A 12479-nucleotide genomic window follows, 5' to 3' on the forward strand; every position below is an offset into this window, starting at 1 on the left:
AAAGGTACTTCGAAGAATCATCGGCCCAGTCTGTGAAAGAGGAACAAGGAGGAGGAGGTACAATCATGAATTGTACAACATTTATAAAGACCCACCTATTAGAAGAATAGTGAAATCAGCCAGACTGAGGTGGGCCGGGCATGTAGCACGGATGAGTGATACGGAAGTGCCTAAAAAGATATTAAATGGAAACCCAGGGGGACAGAGAGGACGAGGTCGACCGAGAACCAGATGGATGGATCGAGTTACTGAAGGTCTTCAGGAAATGGGCTATAGGAATTGGAAAGTTTTAGCGTTGGATCAAGATAAATGGTGGAAGATTGTTGAAGAGGCCAAGGTTCACAATTGAACTGTAGAGCCATAGAAGAAGAAGAATGGGAACCTCGATACCAGCTACTTTCCTATTCACTTCATTTCTGATCTTGCCCTTTCTCGTACGTTGGTTCATGGTTCTACTGAATCTCATTTCAGTTGCTTGGATTCTGCTGAAGTCTTTGTTTAGTATAGGGTACGTCTCTAAACCGTACATGAGGAGTGGTACGAAGTAAATGTGGTACATGATTGTTTTCACTTTTTGTGGTAATTTGCAGTCCCAGAGAAGATTTCTAACTTGACTGTAGAATTTTGATGCTTTCTGTGTCCTGCTGAGTATTTCCTGCCTAATGGTGTTGTCTTTCAAGATTGTACTTCCGAGGAAATTGAAGTGGGAAGCTGATTCGATTTTCACTCCTTCCAGAAATATGTTTGAGCTTGTTCTTTCCCTGTTGATGGCCATCCACTGTCTTTGTTTTGCTTATCTTCGGTCCAAAATTTTTGAATGTATTGTTCCATTTGTAAAATTTCTTCTGAACTTCAGCTTCTGTCTCTCCCCATAAAAGCACATCATGAGCAAATACCAGGGTGTTTGGTTCACTGTTCATTTTCTTGACAGATTTTATGACCTTGTCCATTACTATTATGAACAGGAGTGGTGATAGGGCACTTCCTTGTTGGACACCTCTCTCTGTTTCAAACCATTTTGATCGTCCGTTGCCTATCTGGATGCAGCTGTAGCACTTCTGGTATAGCATCTTGAATTTGTCATTAAAGTACTTTGGCACCTTTAGGTCTTCCAGACATTCCCATATCTTGTTTCGAGGAACACTATCATATGCTTTTTCAAGAAGATCAAGCCCAGAAACGGATACCTAAATAATCTAGTCTTGGAACGATCTATGCTGAGGGCTGAGTTTAAAGTAGTGATGGGTAATGATCTCGCTCGAGACTGACGTCACAAATCTTGAGACTCTCGCGACCATCTCGAGACCGATTCTCCTGTGCAACGTCGCAGTAACTACGAGCGTAAGCTTGATTGAATATCAGCAGTTGTTGCGTGAAACAGTGTTTCCATATAGAAACGTGTGTGCCAATAAAGTTTGTCAAAAGCCTGGAAAAGTGCTGCATGTTCAACTATTAGCCCCTTAATACCATCAACAAAAGAGAAAACAGAATGTCAGTATCTTAAACGGTTCATGAGTTATTTGAGATGGACGTCTTAGATGAATAACCCTGTATAATTTGTTAATAACTGTAAATAGAATATACACCTACCTGGATACCTCACAATTGTCGATAGAGTAGCTTCTTGTGATGCAGACTGGGCCGGAGGTGTTCTCTGTGATGATTCCCCTTCAGTGATATTATGTGCTTTTAAGTGTTGGATCATCCCATAAGTATTTCTGCTGATGAATTTTACTTCTTTGGAACAAACAACACCTCTTCATAATAATCCCACGTCCACGACTTCCGTTGCATTTCAGACATCGTCTTAAAGTTTGCACGTACATTTAGACATAATTACACATTGCACCGTCATATACCGGAGTGCCTAACTATGACGTGATTACTCTATAAATTATTACCTTCATCACCATAATGTCAATAAACACAACGCTAGTCAGATGGATATTGAATGTGGGTTCTGATAATGATGTACACCTACAGCAGCTGTCATTTTCTGTACTTAGCCTACTTATTCGTTTACTTACCACCGCACACAATGCCACAATGCGTATCGTAGATAATTAGGTTATACTGCAACAAGAGAGACCTCGGTAGAAATGAATGCCCTAGTCGCTTGTTGACACGTATTTACGGAGTGGGGAAAGGCTGTGGTCAGCTATTCGCATACTCAGCACAAACAACAATCAGCTCAGACTACCTGTAAGCCTACGATACGCCACTCGCCGCACAATGCACAGGCAATGCTCTCGAGTTCTCTTGAAATTTCTTGCGAGAGACAGTGCTTGCGCTCATCTCAGACTGCCCATCACCACTTTAAAGGTCCATTTTTCTCTCCATTAAGCATTCAAGTCAAAATGGCTCTCTACTAAACTGCGTGCATGGTTGACAGGCAGACATCTGAATTGCATTGTATCTCTGGAGGTTGAGTTGGCAAATTCAGATTTTGATGATATAGATGTTGATTGGTATTATAAATTCAGATTTGCTGTAATTTTCCTACATTCTCTAACAAGAGAATGTTGCCTTCGTAAATGTCGTGGTTTGACATATTTGAGAACTGGAATACAATGGAAAGATGTGACTCTGATAAAGCCACTGATTAATCTCATACTGTAACTAGGGTGGGTTTTAATCAGCTTCACATGAGAACTGTCGAACTGAGGCGCAGTATTCGGCTGCAGAAAATACCAGTCCTAAAGCTGTCTTACTGAATACCATTATGGATACAATCCACAACCAAGTTGTATAATGCAATGAAATTAAGAAGAGTGCAACGACTAATAAACATTAAAATAGCTAAAGCCTACCGTACATCACATGAGGCACTATGTATCATAACCAGATTAACTCCCATCATAATAGAACTTGGAGAAATTGCCAGGCACTATGACATAACATAACAGACTGGAGAAATGGTAGTGGGAAAAGAGACTCTGAAACTTGATTCCAGGATGTGTTATAAACAATGGTTTCACCCGGCTCAAACAATTAAAATACAGGACAAAACGGCTGACAAACACTACCCATTCCAAATATATACAGATGGAAGCAAAGGCGAGGCTAGAGTTGGAGCTGGAATAATTCTGTACAGTCACCATGAACCTCCTCAACAATACCAATTCAAATTACACAATACCTGTTCAAATAATCAAGCAGAACGATACTCAATATTGAAGGCACTCGAGAAATTACAAAACATCAATCATGAAAATAGAGCAGCAATTATTTACACTGATAGTAAAAAAACCCTGGACCTACTCAAAAACAATGGAAAAAGCAACAATCTCGTAGAAGAGATCAGAAGGAAGATGAGAGATCCACAACTACAAAACTGAGAAATACACTTCTCATGGGTTAAGGCTAATGTCGGCACAGAAGGCAATGAAACTGCTGATCAATTGGCGAAACAAGCAGCCAGCAGGACAGACCTAGAAGTGACTTTCGATCAAATTCTTGATGGTGCAGTAAAAAAAGGTATTGCGTGAGAGAAGTTTACAATTGTGGGAAGAAGAGTGGAGAGAAACCTCCAATGGATCAATAACGAAAGCATATTTTCCGGGTGTTAAAGCGAGACTTGACTAAAAAATTCTCTTATGCCACAATATGACAGTTATGATGACAGGGCATGGAAAAATAGGGTCCTATCTGCATAGATTTAAAATCCAAGAGCATGCGATGTGTTGGTGTGGCGAAAAAACACAAAGTGTGGACCACATCCTATATGAGTGTGAATTATTAAAACACGAAAGGATAAACCTAAAAACAAATGTATTCAACTCAGGAGGCCACTGGCCTACAAGCAAGAATGAACTTATAAGTAACTATTAAAGTTCTTTAAACTGTTTGTGAAGTGTATCAATTTTGATAACCTGATGTAGGGCATAGTTACGTCAAGAAAGAACATTTTCATTGGAAAAAAAAAAAAAAAAAAAAAAAAAACCTGTAACATGATGTTTCTAGGCTAGACACATTAAAATCAAACATGTAAGTACAGGTAACATAATGAATAAAAAATGTAATCATGACGACAAAAGAATAATAATGCATGTAGTATTACTTAAATTGTAATGCAGCATGCAGTTAATAAATATGTTAATTTTAAAAAAAAGGTGTCTCAAATAATCTGCAAAGCCAATAAGTGTAAAAGTAAGCAGAAAACACGAATGGCAAATATTTTGGAGTGATAGGTTGCACGCTACTATGATGATTGATTTGTATCCGCTTGGTATTGATTACATCGCGGGCTGTTCTAATCCTTAATGTCTAAGCCAGTTGTTACCGTTCATACCTCTTACCGTGAGAAAGGTAGGACATATTACCAATGCAGCAGTTGGTAAATCTGCTTCTTGTTTTGTTCAGTTGGTTAAAAGTGAATTGCCACAAAATTCTTTGTAAACTGGACATACAGTATTTGCCAGAAGGCTACCCTCCCTCATGACGACACACTGCACATCCTGAACAGAGTCCAAAAGTCACTGCTACACTGTTGTGAACTGTGCATCGAAGTGGGAGGTGGGCATATTGAACATCTACTGTATCGAAACCATTTCGCGTATTGTTTCCTTCGTTCAGTATTTTATTCCATTTACAATGATGGGAGTGAAGGAATACACAATCATGGGGCAGCAGCGCTGCATCTTCGAGCAAGTTAAATAATAAAGAACTTTACTGCAACCAACAGACGAGAGGAGAAACAATCTGGTGCATTCCTTGACTGACAAGTGTGTCTTAATAACAGTGTGTTCTTGTACTATGTGTGCAGTTAAGGCTGTTTAATAAACAAACTGTGGATATTGCCTGTAAGAGACAAGGACAATCCTGTGCGAACAAGGAAACTTGTGCATACGCGTAGAGCATTATCACCGCCACCATCATACACCCCACTTCCCCTCCCTCCTCGTCTCTTCTCAGAAGCACGGCAGTGGCTTGTGCTCTGGCGTAGCAAATGCATCGAGTTCGTAAATTTGAATCATGATGCCCGGAAGTAACAAAGTAACCTAATTTTCTCAAAAAAGAAAACTTTTCTCCGCCAAGCCTATTGCACCATCGTTCTTGATAAATAAACAAGATTTTACTTTCGTCAGATACTAGAAAATGTAGATGAATATATATACCGATGTTGCACGCATATAAACATTTTTCTTTTTTTGCATTCCACCCTACATGTATGGTTTGGAGATGTCCTTTTATGTACAGAAAACTTAAAAAAGTAGGCATCCACATACAAAGCAACCTCTTATTTGAGGTACTCTAATGAGGTATCCTTGCAGATTCCCCATATTGCACCATTCTGCATCACCTGGATAGCTATAATTTATTCTGAACTGGAGCCATTTCTGATGAGTAGTAGCGAGTATATCGACTCTGAGGTGTCAGCGGATATTAGCAGTGTGAGGGAAATTTGGCAAATATGCACAATATTTACAAACCTAAGCACTACTTTCTTTTCTTACATGATCCCAGAATTGTGGGGTTAGAAATTCAATGACCACTTACATTTCTGTTGGCTTATCTCCTAACCTTCTCTTTACCACAGAGTGAATTTCATAAACTGGCTTACATGCAACATCAGTAGGTTTATTATTTTCAAGTTCCCAGTTCCAGTTATTAATGACATTAATGGTGAACGTTGTGTAAATCTCTAATTATCCATTGGTGCCGGCTCTCTGGAAACAGAATCAGATTCACCTTCACCAACAACATTTGAAGTTGAATTATTTTCACTTCGCACACTTTCATTGTGAATCTCAACATCAATATTCTTCAAGCCAATCACGAATAACATCATTTACGCCGCTCCAGGGCACTGTCATATTACTTTACAAATAACATGTGGTGAAATGCGTTTTACTTTTCTTATTCCAGGGGCGAGTTAACCATTTGTGATATAAAAATGAAGTTCAGGTAGTTCCTGACATCTGTTGGTTACATTTTAAAACTTATAGAACAAACCTCACTGGCTTGGTAACCGTAAATATGCGTTTATAGGTAGTCCATGCGCCCGTGGAAATGTCTGTCAAAGTACGTTTGCACCTCCCACTCATTGGACGAAACATTCCATCAAAGTACGGCATGAGGTTAATGTTTAAGCTGTAAATTTCATTTTTTTTTAAACAGAGAAAGAATAAAACAGACAGATTGTCATGTCTGGTCTTGCAAATGGTTCTCAGGAGAAGATGAAGGAGCAATCAGATATGGTACACAAGAGTAAAACTAACCAATTTCATTTATTCATATTACGTTAACATATACTGCTTTGCATGCTTTGTTTTGAATATGTGTACTGTTTTATCTGCACCACCCGACACAATCAGTTGGGGTTCTGACCAATTACAACACAGTACTTGATCTTCATGTCCACCTAGGTTGTAGAGAGGAGTTCTGAAACTGAAATAAAATAAACCATGTATCACGAAAACAAATCATAATAACCATACCTTCACTCAATGTATTTAGAAGTGTACTAAAAATATCATACCAACACTATCATCTATACAGTATCATAGAATTGATGATGATTGTTGTTTAAAGGGGCCTAACATCTAGTACATCAGCCCCTAATGGTACAAAATGAGACGAAATCTTATGATAATTTAAAAATCCAGAATTCTCCACTGACCAGATTCGAAAATGTGAGGACGAAGAATGTGTAATATGTGGTGGGACGGAGAACTGGAACTATGGGAAATATAATTTTAAAGTTTTTTTTAAATTTAATGTGGCTGAAGGATTTCATTTTTGGTTGTAACTCTGGACTCTGCTGGAATATTTTTGTTATGTAATTGGAACATGTTTGTAAGTTTTTTTAAATAAGGAAACATCAAGAAACATTGAACAGTATGAACATTGCAAGATGCAAACAGTGATTTTTTTGTATGTAAGTTTTATGTAATTCTGTATGTCAAAATTGTAATCTGATGTAAAATTTTGTAAGGTGTGAATTTGAAGCATCCTATACCACACGCGCGGTTACCGATATTGAAACAGGTGATGTAATCCCTTTCGCATCAGTAGGCCAGGAAATGACCATATATGGTCATGCAATTGTATTGGCAAACAGGAATCTAGTGTAAGTTTGATCTTATTGGTTAATTGTGATCCGGCTATTTCCGGTCTTCTGCCGGCTTCGGAAAAATGATGCATGCGCTTGGCGTCATTTACATCCGACCGCCCTAGCGAGTGCGTGCGCTCGAGGGCTCCCCTCGGGAACTCTAGTTTTTGTTGGTAAGTGTTATTTCAATGTCATTCTCAATGTTTTCTGGTTTAGTTTGATTTAATTGAATTACTTTGGTATTTCGGTATTTCCTTACTTAATGTCATTTTCAAAGTTTTAAATTTAACGTGTGCGAGTTTACCCTAGGTTCCCGTTGCCTTAATTTCAGTTCTATCACTTACTTTCGTCTTAAACTATACACTGTAATGTAGCATCAACCTTCTATGTTAAATCAAATTTTCTCTAAGTTACTTAAGTATGTCTTGATTCCGTGTCATGGAACTGTATTTTGTTAAAGTCTTTTAAACACCCTTCATTTGTGCATAAGTATCAGTTGCTATGTCATGATCTTGTTTCTTGTAATATTGGTTTTGATTATGTTAATATGATGAGTTTCGAGGTGATGATCGTAAACCTTTTCTCCCCCATAACGCCATACCTTCCCACGGACCTCATAGGGCTCCAGCAGCTTCCACATCTTTTCTTAGTTGTCATTTTTAGGCCTGTAAGTGTTCCCTTGTATTTGATTTAAATTTGCATATTGAAAGTTATCCGTCACGTTTCCATACTCTGATGTGTATTCACTGCTGCTGCATCATTTTACTATTTCTTTATTCACATTTTAAGTAATTATTATTATTTTTGCATTATTATGTTTATTATTATTATTATTTATATGTGTACGGGCTCTAATCCAACGCTACAGAATGAATGGATAGATCATCATCATCAATGTCCCACTCCAGTCGCCCGGGTGTGGTTAACAAGCCTCCTCCACTCCTCGCTGTCCTTCCACTTTTCCTGCTTCATTATTTCTGCCACATCCAATCCAGCTTCTCTAATGTCTTTCCATATCTGATCCATCCACCTTCCCCCCATGTGGGTGGGGGCGGTAGAATAACACCAACGGTATCCCCTGCCTGTCGTAAGAGGCGACTAAAAGGGGCCCCAGGGGCTCTGAACTTTGAAGCATGGGTGGCGACCACGGGGCCCTTAGCTGAGTCCTGGCATTACTTCCACTTCCTTGTGCCAGGTTCCTCACTTTCATCTATCCTATCTGACCTCCCTTGGTCAACTTTTATTCTTTTCTTACCCCGACGGTATTAGGTTTGCGAGGCCTAGGGAGTCTTTAATTTTCATGCCCTTTGTGGCCCTTGTCTTGTGACGTACCCACTTTGCCCACAGATGTATGACAAATTTATGACGTGGCAGGTCACTTTAATATTAAAATAAATAAATGATATGTCATTGTTTCTCCATAAACAGTATCCCAAGGGCGCCAGTCTTCAAGCTTATGGCTTGAAAACAAAAGTAGATAATTAATAATAATAATAATAAATAAAAAATACGTAATGAGACTCAAAAAACTCCCAGGGGTGAGGTGAACGGAACACAAATCATTAAGTACACTAACTTGGAATTTAAGGATCATTAATAATCATTTCGTAAAATACAAATTAAAACAGCTATTTATTAAGATGAAAACGTGACGTAACGGCGTATTAACGAAATCTGAACTTACGGAAGCAAAAGAAAAAGTGAATGAAATTAACTTTAAGAAAATGAACTGTTGTGCGAAGACTTGCAGTAACTTATGACATAAGCTCACCAAATGTAGACTCTGTTGTCTTGAAGCTGAAGATGGGTGGATCTCTCGTACAGGCTGCCTCATCTGTTGTTGGATTCCAGTCCTACATCCACATTTCCTGTCTTTAACACTTCCTATTGTACTCCTTACATACAGTCGTAATGAGTCCTAATTTTAAGTGCAAAACCACCATGGGTTATGTTCATGGAGAGAATACCTTCGTATTCTTCCGTATTACGGAACAGTAGCGTAGCTAAACTCATAATAAAAGCTCTCCTCCCCTATACCAGTCAGAACCGGTCTCCCGTTGACTACCTCTCGTCACTGAGATAACAAGTCCCAATGAGAGTAACTTTTGAGTAGAATATACTCAGATGCGAAGTGAACTAAGTTAAAATCTTCTCCGATGTGTAGACGTAGAATCGTAGTAAGAGTATCTTCCAAGCGTGAGAATCAGAATCAGAATGTCCGAATCTCCGAATCTGAATCTGAATGCGAGTCTGAATGAGAGAATGTTAGTTAGAATGTCCTCTCCAGCCCTTGTCGGTGGTATTTATCGGTTCAAAAGTCTCCTTCCATCAGCCATATCACATGGTCCAGTAAGATTCGAGGTCTCATCCCTTCTCCCTTGTATAGCTGTGCATCCATCACGTTGCTTCATTACGTTCATTCACATAGGCTGAACTTTCCCGCTGAAATAAAGCGTCTCGAAGCTGAGTTTGAAAAGTGGGTGTTAATAATGTATCAACTGTCTTTTCATGAGGTGGAGAGGGTAATATCTCTCGTAACCTCGATGACGTACTTTTCCTGGAACTGGGCTGAAATTAGCCTGCTGACTCTGGTCACCTCACAACGGCTATTGGAAAATTTACTGCAAGTTATAAATATGCGTGATGTTGAAATACTTTACCCAATAATTTGTTCGTTCAGAATACGTTATAGCCGCGATACAAAGAAATGAAATGATGATTGAAATGGATGATAAAAGCCCTATATATATACATATTAATTTAAAATGACGTATCAGTGATTAAATATATACATATTATCAATTAAATATATAGTTCAATAATTAAAAACATTCAGTGATGTCCCAAACATCACATTCTTCCTTTGGCCGATAGCTTCATTTTTCAAAGTGTTGGACCCCTTCCACGTTTTCTCTCTGATTAGTGTTATATAGAGGACTAGCTGATGTACCCGTGCCTCGCTACGGAATTCTACATTATATACAGAATTCTAGGTTAGGTAGTGTACATGTTGTGAGCAAGATTGTATGAAATTGTATAACTCTTAACGTTACCCTAGAAACGCGACAGGGAAGTCACCAAACATCTTTTCTCATATGAAGACTGAGTTAGGAAATTTTAACTGTAATGGTAGACCCATTCGCATACCATCAGTCACAATCTGTTGGGGATCTTTCATTATAATGGTAGACACTCACTCTCCACCTGCCTTTTTACATCCTCAGAAAGACTGTCTTAGTAGTTTTCCCAACTGAAATGAACATACATTACAATGATGTCAGTAGGAATGGCGCGGTTAAAAGCAATACTTTCATATGAAATACTCGATTAAATGAAAAACCACACATTTTCTCACTTTTAACGAACAGGACTAAGCTGTCGATCTAACAGTCCAAAGTTCCAGAGCTGGAATGACCAAGCCGCAGACTGCCATAAGCCGTGAACACTCTTCGTCCCTTTTCGGCAGGGAGGGGGTCGAATAGTGGAGACTCCCAGGACAAAAACTATGACCTTTTACTACTCTGTTTCCTAGGAGTACCCGATGAGTCGGAAAGTATCAATTCACTACAATGGCGGCGGAAAAATCTATCTGACTTGGAGGCAAATTTTCCCTCAAGCCAGAGGAGAAACCCCTCTTCAGTGCTAATTTGGAATTAAATGAATGTAGAATTCAATAAAAATGAAGAGGTAGAAGCTTTTTTTAAGAAAAAATTGAATGTTGAGTTTTTAGTGAACTGTGGTGCTATAATTTGGAATAGCCCTAATTGTTATTCTAGACCAGGGCTACTACAACTCTACTAAGTGTGCCTCTGTCTTAAGTGTGCCCACTGCTCATTCAAAACAGCGCATCAGAGTAGGGATCGAACAGCTGGAATACTATGATGAACCAGTGTGTTAGTACCAGCTGTATCAAAAAATGTATGAACCAGAGGAATGGCATGCTAAAGAAGAAAGTTTTCTAACTCTCCGGCTATTTCCCGCCAATATTCAGCCAGGCTATTATACTGTACTTGGTACGCAGCAGTAATCCCATCTAGAGACAAAGAACATCACAACCACCAATGGTCAATGCAATGTTATTGTTGATCTATGTTATGCGCTTTCAAGATTGTAGGCCTTCACATTTAGTTTCCTTCCGACTCTGGAATACCACTCTTATCATAATCGGCATGTTAAAACTGAATAAAACATAAATGACGGGAAATCGCGTTCTCTATAAATTTTGTTATGTAGTACTTTTCGTTAGGACCAATAAAATAGATATTTAAAAATTATATTTTAGGCGCCTTCCCCTAAACTACAATTTCATCCAGGGTGAATAAAATTGCTTATATCTTACATTGTAGTTTCTTATTCTCCGACTATGTATACCGATTTTCATTAAATTCTGCTAACCCATTTTCTCGAGCTCGACGTTGATATGGACTTAGCAACAAAAATACAAATTCATGAATATCTGTGTTATCATAGCCGGTACGGTAAAAATGTTTAAGACATAAATGGTCGGAAATTTAATTCTATATAACTTTGGTTATGTAGTATTTATCGATACGACCACTAAAATATAAATATTCGAGAATTAAATTTTAGGCCTTCCACTAAACTACCATTTCATTCAGCGTGAATTAAATCATTTACAGCCTATATTGTAGCGACTTATTCCCCGACTTTGCATACCGATTTTGATTAAGATAGGACCACTAATAACATAGATATTTGAAAATTAAATTTTAGTCCTTCCTCTAAACTACCATTTCAATCAGCATGAATAAAATTATTTATGGCCTAGATTGTAGCGACTTATTCCCCGACTTTGATTAAATTCTCTCTAGCCGTTTTCTAGTGATGCGTGTACATACATACATACATACATACATGCAGACAGTAATTACGGAAAAGTAAAAAGTGCATTTCCTTGTTACTGTGGACATGACCGATACAGAAATACCATTCTTTTCAAATTCTGAGCAATGTACAGACAAAACTCTTATTTTATATATACAGATGGTTGCCCAGTTGTACTTCCTCTTAAAACAATAATCACCACCACCACCATCTTCTTCTCGATCTTCCAACTGGTCTCTTTCCTTCAACTTCTCTTTCTAATTCTCTTCTTGCTTCTCGTTCCTTTCCCATTCTTTTTACATGTCTGAACCACCTCAGTCTTGCTTTCTGTATGTTCTGTACCAACGGTTCTATATTTAGCTCTTCTCTGATTTTAATATGGATGGATATGAAGTTAAAACAATCGGTGGATCCGACCCACAATGCTCCACATTCCCAGAAACTAGCGTTAAATAATAGTATTACTGACCAAGGGACTGCGTCTAAAGCACAATACTGAATCGATGATGCTTGTAGTCGAAACGGGTCCAAAATCCAGGTCATCAGCCCCTCACAATGGTACTTATTGCTAGGAAAATAG

At 38.4% G+C, this 12479-nt stretch overlaps 1 protein-coding gene across 1 annotated transcript in view; it reads right to left on the reverse strand.

Annotated features, from left to right (window-relative positions):
• Positions 1-6239: 6239 nt before the first annotated feature.
• LOC137502158 (ribosome biogenesis protein WDR12 homolog) overlaps positions 6240-12479 on the reverse strand; it is a 59647-nt gene continuing 53407 nt past the window's right edge. Inside the window, exon 9 of the mRNA XM_068229148.1 lies at positions 6240-6390. Coding sequence (XP_068085249.1) covers positions 6240-6390 — 151 coding nt within the window. The remainder of the gene's footprint in view (positions 6391-12479) is intronic.

This window comes from Anabrus simplex, chromosome 9, assembly GCF_040414725.1.
Source record: "Anabrus simplex isolate iqAnaSimp1 chromosome 9, ASM4041472v1, whole genome shotgun sequence".
Classification (NCBI taxonomy): Eukaryota; Metazoa; Arthropoda; class Insecta; order Orthoptera; family Tettigoniidae; genus Anabrus; species Anabrus simplex.